The 16681-nt window shown below is 39.4% G+C and overlaps 1 protein-coding gene and 2 pseudogenes across 1 annotated transcript; 2 read left to right on the top strand and 1 right to left on the bottom strand.

The window, feature by feature from the left end:
• Positions 1-515: 515 nt before the first annotated feature.
• LOC131298508 (uncharacterized) lies at positions 516-2295 on the bottom strand. The gene is made up of 3 exons (XM_058323993.1): positions 1544-2295; positions 1226-1494; positions 516-1075 (listed from the first exon to the last, which is right to left on the bottom strand). Exons 1-3 carry the CDS (start codon positions 2293-2295, stop codon positions 516-518), a joined length of 1581 nt encoding a protein of 526 aa, XP_058179976.1.
• Positions 2296-3232: 937 nt separating this feature from the next.
• On the top strand, positions 3233-13832 carry LOC131298509 (ABC transporter B family member 15-like; annotated as a pseudogene).
• Positions 13833-14672: 840 nt separating this feature from the next.
• Positions 14673-15969, top strand: LOC131298511 (ABC transporter B family member 15-like; annotated as a pseudogene).
• Positions 15970-16681: the final 712 nt, after the last annotated feature.

The raw sequence follows: 16681 nt of genomic DNA on the forward strand, positions 1-16681 counted from the left end.
AATCTGATGCCGCTGATGCCGTCGGAGATGAGTCGCGTTCAGCTCTATTTTTTTGGTGGGTTATTTACATGACATATTGGGTCATTTAAGTTGATCCGATTGAGACCCAATTAATAATGAGAATTTTTCATAAGTCCACTATAACACTTTTCAAACCCACTAAATCCACTTTTAAATTCCAAAACCCACTAAGTCCACTAACCTATTATTAATGATATAATAACACTGCCTAGTCTAAAATACCCCTGTTTTTTTAAAAAAAATTGCCCCGTTTTTCCATCAATTTCGGAAACATTTATTTGAAATTTTCGAACCCCGAAAATCTCTCACATTTCAGTACAAATGAAACCGGTAGACTGCCATTTACCACAAGAGCACGTCCTTTCCTCAACAGACACTACCTTAGGGGGAAGACAACGCACCTCGTACAAACCACCCTTCGACATAATGATCCTCCACGACCTTCCTTTCTTGATAAATCGAGCTAACTTCTTATCCATATTCGGACAAATAACTTAATTCCATTTCATCGACTTTACTCTCCTATCTGCCATTTGCTTCATAATTTTGCGACGAAGTTCATCAACTAAATAAAAAACAGGCATTTCCTGAGCTTTAAGAATCCAATTGTTAAACGACTCCACAGCACTAGAGCTCATCTCACCGTACCGTTGACCTTTAAAATACGCGTTACTCCAATGCTCCTTAGGGACACTCGCAATAAAGGTCCTAGCTTTATCCCCACCAAATTGGTAAAAATCTTCCTCCGCAGCTTTGTAAACCGACACCGACGAAGCATATGCACATTTGTTAAACAATTCTACGAGCCTGTTCCGAAAACCTTTCCTAAACCGACCAGGAAAGTGATCCTTCAAGTTAAACTGTAGGTGATAAAGACAGTATGCATGATGACAACCAAGAAACATAACAGGAATGTTGTTGACAAGACCTGCGTTACGATCAGTAATAAAGGTAACAGGACGAGTGGACAATGTACTCCTCAAAAGGCCAAGAAACCAAGACCAATTAGCATCATTTTTAGCATCACAAATTGCATAAGCTATAGAAAATAAACCTGCACATGAATGATAAACGTATAACGTTATATGCAAACCTCTTTCATGTGTAGCTTCACATAATAGAACATACAATGTTATATAATAAAAAATGTACAAATGAAATATAATATATAAGGATATAACATAAACAACGAACACAAACATACATTGATTTGCATCTTTCCCTGTTGCGGCAAGGAGTGTTCCTTTGAATCTATCTTTCAAATGGGTGGCATCAAGACACAGAAAATGCCGACAGTAATTGAAACCCTTGATACAAGCATCAAACGACACAAATAGCCGTGAAAACTCTTTGGTTACAGGATCAGATTCTAGCCTCAATACGCTCCTCGGATTCGTAGCCCTCGCAGCTTCAACGTACCACCGAAGCCTATCGAATGAACCTTCATAATCTCCATACAATTCCCCCTCTTGCCTTCTCCACACCTAACCAAGCATTATGATAGCACAAATCAAGACCATACTTGTCCGTAAACCAATCCTGCATGTCGATTGGAGAAGTCTTGGGTTTTTTCTCAACAATCCCTGCTATCTCATTCGCAACCAGACGGGATGACACACGCTTATGCTTATTGGTTCGGTATGTTAACCCACAATTATGCTCATTATGACACTTCTTAATATGAAATGCACCATTGGTCCTATTTAAAATAGCATGCACCTTCCATTCACACCCTGTAATAACACAAACAGCAGTAACCCTAAGTAAATCATTTTTCATGAAACGATACATGAAGCCATTCTCAATCGCGTATTTAGCCAACACAGCCCTGAACTCCTTCACACCTTTGGGAAACTCTTGTCCGACACCCTCTATCAAATTAGCCCAAGCTTCAGTCAAATACCTAGTCTCCGTATGTTTACAATACTTTTCTGCGGGGTCCATTCCATCCACATATTCTATCTCATCATCAACAACTTCATCAACATCATCCATTTCATCAATAGTACTACCAACAATTAACCGGCTACTAGGTTCATTCTCGTCAACCTTTGCATTTATGCGATCACAATTACTAAGCAAAAAATTCATGTTCTCAAAATCAGATTCATTCTGAAGAACACAAAAACCATCCTCATAAGCATATGAAACAGAAAACCTCCCAATCGACAAATTCTTCCACCTATTACAAATGCTGCTTAAGACATCCTCCAACCTACCACCACCCGATAACCTCACCGAAAAAATCTCCAACTCATACTTACAAATAAACATGACTGTTGAATCCATAACAACTGCACATGTAACAATACACAACAAAAACAAAAACCGATAAGTAATGTTATACATCAAAAAGATGACAAAGTTTCAAACATATATGGTCATATATTTGCGTATGTCATAAGTAATTCGTCACTCTATATACAATGTCATATAACGTTATATAATACCAATAACGTTATATCAGTTTCAAAAACGTTATATAAGAACACTAACGTTATATGCATAGTATCTGGAAAGGATAATATAGAAAATTATATAACGTTATATAAGTAAAACGTTGTTATACTTATATATACTTATATAACGTTGTATATAGAGACAGAGAGTGAGAGAGAGACGACAGAGAGAGACGAGAGAAATAGAGAGAGACAGAGACCATAGAGAGAATGAGAGAGATACCCAAGAGAGAGAGAGTGCCGACACCATCAACAGAGAGAAACGATAGAGATAGAGAGAAAGAGTGAGAGAGATACCCGAGATGGAGGGAGGCGATACTGCTTGGATCAACACAGGGAGACGACAGACGATCACCGGAGAAAATTTATGCGAGATCAATCGATTTTTGCGAGACTCCTCTTTCTCTCTGTCGCTCTATTTCGCGTAACCGTTATTTCCCGAGATCTTTGCGTGAGTGATTTCAAACGTAAGATAATGGGGTAAACGGAAGAGATTTGAATTGGAGGGTAAATTTGTAAGGCATTATTTCCCTTTTAAAATGTAGTGGACTTTATGCCTTATCAAATACATATTAGTGGACTTAGTGGGTTACAAATTTGATCAGTGAACCTAATGGGTTAAAAGTAGGCTATAGTGGACCCTAGGCCAATTTTTAATTAATAATGTGTTAGCTGGATTTGGACTCATTCTAACCCAATTAATAAATAGGTGAGTTGGGTTTATTTTTTAGTGGATGGATATGAATTTGTTAATGGCTCTGAATTCAGTTTGCCACCTCTACTACCAGGTGACATATTTATGGGAAACAACACAACATAAAAAGATAAGAAAGAAAAAAAAAAACAACCTCGTGATCATCTGCTTCTACTTGAAGGGCGTCCTTCTCGAGAACATGTCCGAGAAGGCCATGATTCCATGAAGGCCCAAGACGAAAGTAGCAAGCTGGTTGCGTAAGCAGTACTCTCCAACCTCCGGACTGTCACCGCCTTCTCTTCTCATGCTCGAGTGCTCCAAATGCTCGAAAAGGCCCAAGTAGGCCCACGACGTGAAAGCATCCGACGATATATTGTTCGTTTGTATTGGCCTTGGTACCTCCCAAAGCCTCATGGTATGCATTATGGCTTTAGACTTCTAGTACCGGTGGTAAGCTCATCTCCCAAGGCTACATTGAGTCTAAGGGTCATCATTTTAGTTCAAAGGCCCGCGATCCGTCTGAATTCCGCCCCGTTCATCGGGTTATTGCCCGGTCCGAGCCCGTGAAACAGGTAGGTTAGCCCAGCCCAAAGTTTTCATGGACCAAACTTGGGCCTATAAATTTTTACTCAGCCAGCTCGTCAGCCCAACCCGTGAGCTCGCTCATAGTACCCACCCGATAGCCCATAAATCACACAGTTGGCACTTTTGATTTTGTGTGTTGGGTGGATGTGGTACAGTTGGCACACATGCAGAATTCTTTTTTTTTTTTTTTTTAACCTTTTCCAACAGGCAAAACAACCCTTTTCCTTTAATAACAGGCAGAATTCCCTTCTTTTTTCTTTTCTTCTTTTTTTATGGAAAATGCTAGGGACACATTAATATGTCACACCTCTTTCATATGCATGTGTGAGAATTTTACAATACATGCTAGGAACCCACATGTATGTAAGAGGGTGTGGTTGATATGTGACAAATTGATGTGCCTCTAGCATCTTTCTTTTTTTATATACCTTTTCTCTCTATTAACAACGGGCTCACTTTCCCCTTTCCAGATTCTGAGATTTACAAATCACAAGCCCTCAAAATCCGTAACTCTCAAAATTCCTCAACTCTTGTCTCTCAAAATCCCTCAACTCTCGTCTGTCGATTTGAACATCTCTCACCTCTCAGTCTCTCAAGTCTCAACTCTCTCTCACGCGGATCTCAAGTCTCTCAAGTCTCAACAGTACACATAGATCGGAGATCTCTCACCTCAACTCTCACGCAGTTGGGTTCGATCCAGCAAGTAATCCATAAGCATCAGTAGATGCATATTATATGTTCATGGTTTTTTTAAGCTATAGTGCTCTACAATTAGTCATTAGATGCACATTGGACGGTAAAATCATTTTTTCACGGCTTGTGGCTCGAGAAAATCTTCTGCCTAGTATTGTCAATGAGCCATTCTATGGATGTTGCTGATGATGGGGAGCACTAAGCTCAATACAATTTTAGCCCGCCCGCAAGCCCGTCAAGTATTGCTACCTATGGGTTGGATTTGGGCTTCAATTTTAGGTACATAGCCCGACCCGTTCGGCCTGCAAAAAAGAAAAAGTCTGCTCGGTCCAATCTGTGGGCGGGCTTGGACAGTGACTTGGCGGGTTGGCTAGCCCGGCCCAGCCCGATGATGACCCTTATTGGGTCCAAACTCTAAAGCCCTATTTTTTTTTAATCAGCAAATTTTTTTATTAAAACTCAACAAAAAAATAGTAAATCGAAGGTTCTTAGAAGTCATATCCAAGCCTTATTAGAAAGATGAGAACAAGGAAAATGACAAAAGAAAAATAACAAAAAAGAAAATTACATCCAACAAAAAATTGAAACCGCTGCTCTCAACAAAGAATACATCTTGATGTTGAAGTGACAAGCAAGTTAATATTTGCAAATTCTTGCTTGTTCCTATTTGAGACCTTCATGATCCTAGTAAGCGCGGGTCAAGTTATTGTTGATGCAGGGATCATAACTAATGACCTTGCGAAAGGGTCTGATGCAATCGGGTCAGTTTTGGTTCTGCTCAATAGGTATATGTGTATTGAGCTCGACGACCCCGAAGGCTACAAGCCCGACAAAATAATAGCTAGCCGTGTGGAGCTATGTGACGTCCAATTGGCATACCCGACTAGGCCTGACTGTTGGGAAACTGAATTCCCAAGACCCAGCAATGACGCGTACAGATTAGACAACAAAAATTATAAAACCCTATAAAGCGGAATTAGGGTTCTACCTCAACTCTCGGCGACACGAATGCTGGTTGAACTTGTTATAGCACGTCTTGCTATATACCACGAATACTGCTCGACTGTACCTTACGATCTTCTATCGTATTCCCTGCACGTCTAGAACACGAACCAAGTGTGGACTCTTTCGTGATCTGTTTGCTCTCTCTAAGCCTGCCTCTATTTATTGAATAATAGAAAAACATTGATCCTGACCTAGAGAGCATAACGTGTATGTATAGAGCTACGATAGGGACCTAAGGAGTAATAAGTCTGGGCTTCCAGTGTAAATAAGAAAACTTAATCCCACCAGGATTCTATTTCTTATTTCACTAATTATAATTCACCCTACTACAGAATTATAATTGCACTCCCGTTTTTATATCAATTATATTACGAGCTCTATGATATTAAATACTTATTAATCTCCCCATGTTAAGATTACAGATACCCGTTGATTAAAATAAATTACTAACAATCTCCTACTTAATCAACATCTTAACTTGAGACTATCCGCTTAACTTATTCGATATGTCGGATACAAATATCCACCTGCAGGGTTTGACATAATCGAAACTTATAAGCTTACTCAAGAGGTATCATCAATCCCTATCGGGACGTGGATTCCATTAATAATTAATAGTTGTCATATACATAATGTTGCTACCCAACTCACCGAGACTATTGACCGTATAAAGATCTCACTCTTTAATGAATTAAAGTCAACAACATTAAATATATACTTCTAATAATTATCTTTGGATTAAGTGCATAAGCATTCATAATAACCATGAGATTCCAATTGTCTTATAAAGTTAGTATAAAGACAATTACCTAAATACGGTCCCGTTCAATACACACAAAGTATACTAGCACAATGAGTTGGAATTAATACCATTCCCTGTAGTCAAGAAAAACCTACTAAAATATTGTGCTACAGTCCTACCGATGGTGTGTCAAATTCCATTTAAGACAGTGAACCATAACTTATATTCCACAAGAACCGATGATCCAATCTTCTGTGTGTAAGCCGTACTCTACACACTGGATTATCTACTATGTAGAATAAAAGACATACATGCACAACATACAAAAATATCATGCAAATATTGCCCATAAAAGATTCTCATCAAAAATGGATAAAATTGATTAATAATTAAATATTAATCCATCATATAAGAGCATCTCCAATCCACCTCTATTTCTCCAAAATAGAGGATGGATGTGACACATTGATGGGAGATTTTATAATTTATTCTTTTTTTTCTTCACTTTTTGTAATTTTTGAGAGAATTTTTGAGGGACCCACCGTCCTTTTTATAGTTTGGTCCTCTAAAAATGGAGGACCAAAAGTAAATTTGGAGTACAAAATTTCTCCAAAACTCTAAAAAGGACAATGAGTCCCTCAAAGATTCTCCCAAAAAGTACAAAAAGTGAAGAAAAAATGGAATAAATTACAAAATCTTCCCTCAATGTGTTACATCCATCCCCTATTTTGGAGGAAATGGAGATGGATTGGAGATGCTCTAAAAACATAACTTTTACATAATCTCCTAACAAACTCCCACTAAGACTCAAAACCATACTGTCATGCATCTCACTCCCATTCCCTCTACGTGACTATCAAAAGTCTTAGCTGGTAAGCTCTTCGTAAAAGGATCTGCCAGGTTATTCGCTGATGCAATCTTGGTCACAGCAACATCACCTCTCTGTACGATCTCTCGAATCAGATGATACTTACGCTCAATGTGTTTGCCCTTCTTGTGAGTCCTTGGCTCCTTCGAATTAGCAACTGCACTGCTATTGTCACAATAGAATGTAATGGCTGATTGCACTGAAGGGACCACTTCCAGATCCAACAAAAAGTTTTTAAGCCAAACAGCCTCCTTGGCTGCTTCAGAAGCTGCCACATGCTCTACCTCCATGGTAGAATCAGTAATGCAAGATTGTTTGATACTCCTCCAACTTATGGCTCCACCTCCCAAGGTAAACACATATCCTGAGGTAGACTTTCTGGAATCCCTATCTGACATGAAGTCTGAGTCTGTGTACCCATGAGGTACCAGACTATCTGACTGGAGCACCAACATATGATCTCTAGTTCTTTTCAAATACTTGAGTATATGTTTCACTGCAGTCCAATGTTCTTGTCCTGGATTAGACTGAAATCTGCTAACCATGCCAACGGCAAAGCAAATATCAGGTCTAATACACAATATAGCATACATAAGGCTTCCTACTGCCGAGGCATAAGGAACTGCCTTCATTTTCTCCATCTTTTCAGGTGTTTTAAGACACTGATCCTTGGATAGATTGATTCCATGTCTAAAAGGGAGGAACCCTTTCTTGAAATCTTGCATGCTAAAACGGGCTAGAATGACATCGATATAAGTAGCTTGTGATAAGCCCAACATCCTATTCTTGCGATCTCGTATAAGCTTAATCCCTAGGATGTGACCAGCTTCTCCCAAGTCCTTCATTTCGAATTGGCCGAATAACCACACTTTCACTGAAGATAACACTCCCACATCGTTTCCGATGAGCAGGATATCATCGACATATAGTACTAGAAACACTACAACTTTTCCGTTGCGCTTCTTGTACACACATGACTCATCCGGACATTGATCAAATCCAAAAGACTTGATTGCTTGATCAAAACGAATGTTCCAAGATCTAGATGCCTGCTTAAGCCCATAAATAGACTTCTTAAGCTGGCACAACATGTGCTCCTGACCTTTTGCTATGAATCCATCTGGTTGCACCATATAAATACACTCATCCAGATTTCCATTAAGGAACGCGGTCTTTACATCCATTTGCAAATCTTGTAATCGAGATGAGCCGCAATGGATAAGAGAATCCGAATGGACTTAAGCATGGCTACTGGCGAAAAAGTTTCCTCATAATCGATCCCTTCTTTCTGAGTATACCCTTTTGCAACAAGCCTAGCTTTGAAGGTATGCACCTTCCCGTCCGCCCGTCTCTTCTTCTTATAGATCCACTTGCATCCAATGAGTTTAATCCCTTCAGGTGGTTCTACAAGATCCCAGACCCGATTAGAGTACATAGACTCCATCTCTGATTTCATAGCCTTTTGCCAAAGTTCCACATCTTTATCTTGAAGTGCCTCATTGTAGTTACAGGGTTCAGCATGTTGATCATCAGGGATCATTTCAAAAGACTCTCCCAACAACGTATACCGACTGGGTGGAACAGTAACCCTCCCACTCCGACGAGGTACCGATGTGTCAATAGATGCCTCTACAAATATCTCTTGTGGCATTTCCTCCTGCATTATTGGTGGTAAAGAAGTTTGTGCCGGTCTCTCTCCTCTCAATTCTTCTAGGACAATTTTACTTCTGGGTTTGTGGTCTATCACATAGTCCTCTTCTAAGAACCGGGCATTAGTGCTAACAATTACCTTCTTATCCGCAGGACTATAAAACACTCCACCTCTCGTTCCTCTAGGGTACCCCACAAACAAGCAAACTTCTGTCCTCGATTCCAATTTATCTGCATTCCCATTCAGCACATGTGTTGGACTACCCCAAACCCGAACATGCTGGAGACTAGGTTTGCGCCCAGTCTATAGTTCTGTGGGTGTAGATGGTACTGACTTAGATGGTACCAAGTTAAGAACATATGCTGTTGTTTCTAGTGCATTTCCCCAAAACGAAATTGGTAAATCTGAATAACTCATCATTGATCTTACCATATCTATAAGAGTCCTATTCCTTCTCTCTGCTACACCATTTTGTTGTGGCATACCTGGAGCTGACAACTAGGATGTAATCCCTTCAGCTGACAAGTAGTCCCTAAACTCTCCCAAGAGGTATTCACCACCACGATCAGATCGTAGTGTTTTAAGACATTTACCCAAACATTTTTCCGTTTCCGCCCCATACTCCCTGAATTTCTCAAAGCATTCGGACTTACGGCGCATCAAATAAATGTATCCATACCTTGAGTAATCGTCAATAAAAGTGACAAAGTACTCAAAACTACCTCTAACTTGGACATTCATAGGCCTACACAAATCAGAGTGAACCAATTCTAACGACTCTTTGGCTCTATATCCTTTTGCTGAAAAAGGTCTTTTGGTCATCTTACCTTCCAAACAGGATTCACAGACTGGAAGTTCTTTAACTTCTAATGAACCTAAAGGTCCATCTCTAACCAGTCTAGAAATCTATTAAGATTAATATGACCAAGACGTAAGTGCCAAAGATACGTTTGGTTCAATTTCAAAGGCTCTTTTCTCTTACATGGTAAATTATTAGTGTTATTCAATTCATGCAGTTGCACTGTAGGAAATATAGGATTTATAATGTAGAAATCATCCACCAATGAACCAGAACAGATAAAACGTTTATTTAACTTCATAACCACAGAGTCACTAAAATAAACCAAATATCCATCCTTTATTAACTTAGAAACTGAAACCAAGTTTCTTCTAACAGTAGGAATATAGAGACAATCTCTCAAAATTAAACTCTTATTACGACTAAAATTTAAAAAAACATTTCCTACTGCAACTGCTGCCACTCTCGTAGCATTTCCCATAAGTAGATAAATCTCTCCATCACTGAGTCTTTTGGTTTTCTGGAACCCCTGCAATGAATTGCAAACATGATTAGTGGCTCCCGTATCTAGACACCAGGTACTGGTAGATAACACCGCTAAATATGATTCAACAACTAGTGAAAAGATTTACCTTGTTTGTTCACTTTATTGAGAAAAATCAGACATTCCTTCTTCCAGTGTCCTTTCTGCTTGCAGTGAAAACACTTGCCCGTAGGCTTTTTCACTCCACCTTGAGGCGCATGAACTGCCTCCACAACCTTTTTCTGAGACTTATTCTGCTTCTTCTTGCCTTTCGGCTTAGAAGTAGAAGCCTTCTCTGCCACTAGCACTGATGGTGGTTTCTTCGCAACCAAAAGACCCTTAGTCGCTTGGAGCTCCTTAAGAAGTTCCGTCAAAGATAAATGCATTTTGTTCATAGAATAAGTCAGGTGAAACTGTTTAAAACTCTCAGACTGCAGTGAGTTAAGAACGAAATCGATCTGGGTTTCCCCATCAATTTCAGCTCCAAGGATCTCTAGTTCATTAAGAAGAGCTATCATCTTTAGAACATGATCCCTAATCGGGGTCCCTTCAACATGGGTGATGCTCACCAATTCTTTCATAGCAACTAGCCTTGCTGCCCGATTCTGATCTCCAAACATTTCTTTGAGGTTCAGCATCATATCAGAAGCAGTTTCCATAGCTTGATGCTGATGTTGCAATATATTCGATATAGAAGCCAAAATATAACACCGCGCCATCTCATCAGCCTTAACCCAATCTTTATAAGGCTTTGCTTCCTGTTCTGTGGCATTTTCTTCAGGTATAGGAGGGCACGCCGTAGATAGCACATATTTGTGGCCCTTAGCAGTTAACACAATATTCAAATTTCTTTTCCAGTCAACATAGTTTGGTCCAGTAAGTTTATTTTCTTTGAGAATAATGGCAAGTGCATTGAAAGAGTCCATTTTTGAATTTAAGAATCAAATAACAATAAATTATGAAGGGTAATAAAAATTTTGAATTTCATTTTAATATTGGTTCCCTCTACCGCATGTTAAAAGAAAAACATTGGCAACCCTACACACCGTGAAGAGCATGCCTCAATGGGAAGTTTCTACTCTTTATCATTCGTGTAGATAGGCACAACCTTTTAATTTTACTATCTAGACACTATACCGTACCAAGCAAAATTAAATAGCCAATATAATTTCGGTCCTATAAATAATAATAGTGACTCAGATGGTGAGGATACTATTATTTACAGCTAAGTGTATACCATTACCTAGCCCCATGACCCATTGTTCCGTTATGAATTACCTCAGATGGTGTAGTAATTCACTCAACAATCATCATAGACCTATCCTTTAAGGAAGTTTGTACCGATGAGGCCATAATTAATTTTGCCCGATTGGGGGGAATGTTCTAAAACCATCACACAAAATTAATTACATCATCTACATACTAGTAATGGAGACCGTGGGATTTATAAAAATAAACTCCCTCTCCCACTTAGTTATTTAAAAAAAAATTTGTGAGGGTTATCAAAATTTTTAAGTTTGCAAAAAACGTGATCTAGGTCAAAAGCCATATTTTATCATGTTGTCCCAATATGGTAAACTATCACATATGCAAACAATCATAGAAACATATATAAACATAAATTAGGAAACATAATAAAATATGCATCCCAACTATTATGGTCAAAGATGCAATCCTTGAGCAACAAGGAATCCTTCCAAACTTGAAATCCTTAAGCAATAAGGAGTCCTTCCAAACTTGAAATCCTTCGGCTATACTTGTGTAGAGGACTTAGATAATTTGAATCAATCAAGAAAACCAAAATCCAACCGTACTTAGGCAAGAAATTTCGAATTTAACATATTTCCGCATAAACTGCACAGCCTTCAGTATTTTAGCCATATCTTCTTCATCTGACCTCCAATTGAAGTGATTCAAATTGGGTTGGATTCGAAATTCAATTATCTACAACTTTCGTGAAGAACAGATTTTCTGATTCCAATGTTTACTGGGTCGAAATAGCCCTGCAATCAGACCCTACGAATCTGGAAAAAAACTGTTGCGAGCCAAATAACTTGAATCTTTTGTATCTACCATCTTCGATCTCCGAATAACCGTCGAATGCTATTACAATCGAAGAAACATACAAATATCGATCTTATGCCTCCATTGGAGTTCACATGCTACGTTAATTATTACAACCACGAAAAATAATCGTGGCACCCAATAAATAACACATGCTACGTTAATTATTACAACCACGAAAAATAATCGTGGTACCCAATAAATAACAATAACCACGAAAAAATTATCGTGGGATCCAATCACATAAAATCAATAAAAATCATGTGACCATAATAGCTGGGTAAGAACGCTGCAAAACAAGGGTTAGCACAGTTCTACGTTCTACCCTCTATAACCTACGGACAACATGGCCTGTTTAATCCATACGCGTGATTACGACCTGCTCTGATACTACTGTTGGGAAACTGAATCCCCAAGACCCAGTAATGACGTGTACAGATTAGACAACAAAATTTGTTAAAATCCTATAAAGCGGAATTAGGGTTCTACCTCAACTCCCGACGACACGAACGCTGGTTGAACTTGTTATAGCACGTCTTGTTATATACCACGAATACTGCTCAACCGTACCTTACGATCTTCTATCGTATTCCCTGCACGTCTAGAACACGAACCAAGTGTAGACTCTTTCGTGATCTGTTTGCTCTCTCGAAGCCTGCCTCTATTTACTGAATAATAGAAAAACATTGATCCTGACCTAGAGAGCATAACGTGTATATATAGAGCTACGATAGGGACCTAAGGAGTAATAAGTCTGAGCTCCCAGTGTAAATAAGAAAACTTAATCCCACCAGGATTTTATTTCTTATTTTACTAATTATAATTCACCCCACTACAGAATTATAATTGCACTCCCGTTCTTATCTCAATTATATTACGAGCTCCATGATATTAAATACTTATTAATCTCCCCATGTTAAGATTACAGATACCCATTGATTAAAATAAATTACTAACACTGACATCATGGTCTTCAAGGACTTTTCGATCAACATTGAAGCAGGGAAATCAACAGCATTGGTAGGACAAAGTGGGTTAGGGAAATCAACCATCGATGGATTGATCAAGCGATTATATATACGACTCACTTAACGATGTGGTGAAAATCAACGGTCATGATATCAAATCATACCATCTGAGGTCACTAAGAAACCACATTGCACTGGTTAGTCAAGAGCCAACTTTGTTTGCGGTCTCCATTCGAGATAACATCACTTACGGTGCATTAGATAAGATTGACGAATCAAAGAAGTAGCTAAGGCAGTCAACACTCATGAATTCATCGCGTGCCTAAAAGATGGGTACTATACGTGGTGCAGCGATAGAGGATTGTGCATGTCAGGTGGACAAAAGCAACGTATTGCTGTAGCCCACGCTATATTGAAAAATCCATCAATTATGTTATCACAAGAGGCCACTAGTGCAGTACTTGATAGCCAATCTGAGAAAGTTGTACAAGATGCGCACGCTCGAGCGGGTGATTGTGGGTATAACTAGCGTACGTGGTAGTAGCCCACAGGTTGAGTACAATCCAAAAACTGCGATATGATGACTGTTTTCGATAAAGGGGAGGTGGTGGAGAAAGGAACGTCCCACTCTTCTTCGTTGGGTAAGTGTCCCCCGCTGGAGCATATTTTATTTCTCTCTGGTCAGCCTTCTGAGAATGCCCAACCCGGCCCACAGTCAGTTTTTCTTCGCTGGTTTCTGCTTTTAGGCCCACTTTCCTAATTAATCATGATGGGGGGTGGATGTGATCAGTTTTCTCAGAAACATGATCGGGCAGCGAAGATGAGGACTGATGAGGACATGTTTATTGGTGATCGAGGACACGTTAATTTCTAAGTTCCAAAATCGCTTCATTATTGGAGTACTAACTTTTAAAGTAATGAATCTATACTATGTACTAAAATATAAAAAATGTAACTACGTGTTACAATGTAAAATATATATTGTATTTTGCTTGAAGAGGAAACTAAGTTTAATCAATAACATAACAAATACTCCTAGAAACCTATCTCTTGTCTTCATTTTTTTTTAATTTTTTTGTTATTCTGGAATTTTCTTAATTATTTTGCCAGAAAGTGAAGTAAATTATATAAGCCATACGTGCTGATCCAATGATGTACAAAATAACTTGAAAAAAGTTATCGTGTTTTTTTTCGTTCTCGTGCATTGAACGGACAAGACACTAGTGTTACTTACTATAAATAAGGGTAATATCCCAATTGATTTGATCACATTGGAATTGACTAGAAATATTTTATTTGCGCAAGGGAATGGTGGTGGTGGGAGATCGAGGTCATGCGGGGGTGAGGCCAACAGACAAAGCTGGTGAAGTTTCCTTATTTAATTTTTTTTTTTTTTGAAGTTTCCTTATTTAAATGTTGGTAGCTATATAGAGAACCACATTGACTTACTTAATTAAGTATTTAGCAAGTAGATTCGCTATTTACAGATCAATGGTGTGGGTCCTTCCGTGATTGAAAAAGACTAGTTTCAATGTCGGCTGACGGATTATATATTCACTGGTGCGCATCATCTCTACCAAGTGACATATATATATATATTTATGGGAAGTAACACAAAATAAAAAGAAGAAAAAAAACTCCTCGTCGTCGTCTGCGTCTACTTGAAGTGCGTCCTTCTCGAGAACATGTCCGAGAAGGCCATGAAGGCCCAAGGCGAAAGAAGTCTCCAACCTCCGGACTATCACCGCCTTCTCTTCCCAGGCTTGAGTGCTCCAAATGCTCGAAAAGGCCCAAGCAGGCCCACGACATGAAAGCATCCAGATAATCATGGTTAGCTGGTATTGACCTTAAATGGTACCTCCCAAAGCCTCATGGCATTCACCCAGGCTTTTAGAGTACTTCTGGTACAGTGGTAAGCTCATATCCCAAGAGGCTACATTGGGTCCAAAGCCCTGTTTGAGACCTTCATGATCTTAGTAAGCACAGGTCGAATTATTGCTGATTCAGGGACCATGACTAATGACCTTGCAAAAGGGTCTGATGCAATCAGGTTAGTTTTGGCTGTGCTCGATAGGTATTCGTGTATTGAGCTCGACGACCCTGAAGGCTACAAGCCCGACAAAATGACGGGCCATGTGGAACTATGTGACGTCCAATTTGCATACCCAGCTAGGCCTGACGTCATGATCTTCAACGGCTTTTCGATCAACATTGAAGAAGGGAAATCAACGGCGTTAATTGGTTGAACAAAGTGGGTCCGGAAAATCAACCATCGTTGGATTGATTGATCGATTCTACGACTCACTTAATGGTGTGGTGAAAATTGACAGTCATTATATTAGATCATACCATCTGAGGTCACTAAGGAACCACATTGCACTTGTTAGTCAAGAGCCAACTTTGTTTGCGGTGTCCATTCGAGATAACATCACTTACGGTGCATCAAATTAAAGAATCAGAGGTCATTGAGGTAGCTAAGGCAGCCAACACTCACGATTTCGTAGCATGCCTAAAAGGCGGGTACGATACGTGGTGCAGCGATAGAGGATTGTAGATGTCGGTTGGACAAAAGCAACATATTGCGATAGACCACGCTATATTCAAAAATCCATCAATCATGTTATCACAGATGCCACTAGTGCAGTACTTCATAGCCAATCTGAGAAAGTTGTACAAGATGCACACGAGCGGGTGATGGTGGGTAGAACTAGCTTGGTAGTAGCCCACAGCTGGTTGAGTACAATCCAAAAACTACGACATGATGGCTGTTTCAGATAAAGGGGAGGTGGTGGAGAAAGGAAACGTCCCACTCTTCTTTGTTGGGTAAGGGTCCCCCGCTAGAGTATATTTATTTCTCTCTGCTCAGCCTTCAGATCGAGAATGCCCAGCTTTCCTGAGGATGGGGTTGATGTGAGTTCTCAGAAACATGATCGAGCAGCTTAATTAATTATCGAGACTCGATCCAGCTTGATTAACGGGACTCGATGCACATGTATATGAGGAGAGCAGTGGGAGCCCTTCCTATTGCCATAACGTGTAATCAGTCGTGCAAACGAGTAGTGTCAAGCCAAACTTTGTAGTATTGGAGCTCTGTTCGTTTATTAATTTGTAAATGAGCCAAGCCCGGTTCACTTACCGATTGAGCCGAGTCTACATATATAAACGAGTTGAACCTACACAAATGATCCCAGCTTTAGAGTGTTGAGCTCGGCTTGTTTACCTCGTGAGCCTAAAGCTGGAGCTTGAGCTCAACTCGACTCACTAAATTGGTTGAGTCGATCGAGCTAATGAGCTGGAGCTCACGAGTAGCTCAATTCATTTGCAAGTACCCTACCTGTAAGCTGTTGTTTTTCTCAGTAAAAATAAGCGTATAGAACTTAAAAATCAAAGATATACAATGGAACTCAAGTAGAAAAGGGGCAAACTAGTACAAGGAAAGAAAAACTGGAAAACACGTCACTTTCTAATTTTGAGAAGACTTATAGGCAGTTTTTGTTTTTCTTCATAATTCAAGATGTCCAGGTCACTTTATGGGCACTTGAACCCATTAAGCTTTGATCGATGCTTTTCTCTCTAGCAAGGTTCGCATGGGAGTGTTTTCAGTTTTTC

Source organism: Rhododendron vialii, chromosome 8a, assembly GCF_030253575.1.
Source record: "Rhododendron vialii isolate Sample 1 chromosome 8a, ASM3025357v1".
NCBI classification, from domain to species: domain Eukaryota; kingdom Viridiplantae; phylum Streptophyta; class Magnoliopsida; order Ericales; family Ericaceae; genus Rhododendron; species Rhododendron vialii.

Excerpts from the sequence above, each read along its gene's own strand:
- LOC131298508 (XM_058323993.1), bottom strand. The coding sequence starts at position 2,295 with ATGTTTATTTGTAAGTATGAGTTGGAGATTTTTTCGGTGAGGTTATCG. Across the intron at positions 1,495-1,543 it reads CAGGATTGGTTTACGGACAA|GCAAGAGGGGGAATTGTATG; the intron begins GTATGGTCTTGA and ends GGTGTGGAGAAG. Across the intron at positions 1,076-1,225 it reads AGGGAAAGATGCAAATCAAT|GTTTATTTTCTATAGCTTAT; the intron begins GTATGTTTGTGT and ends ATTCATGTGCAG.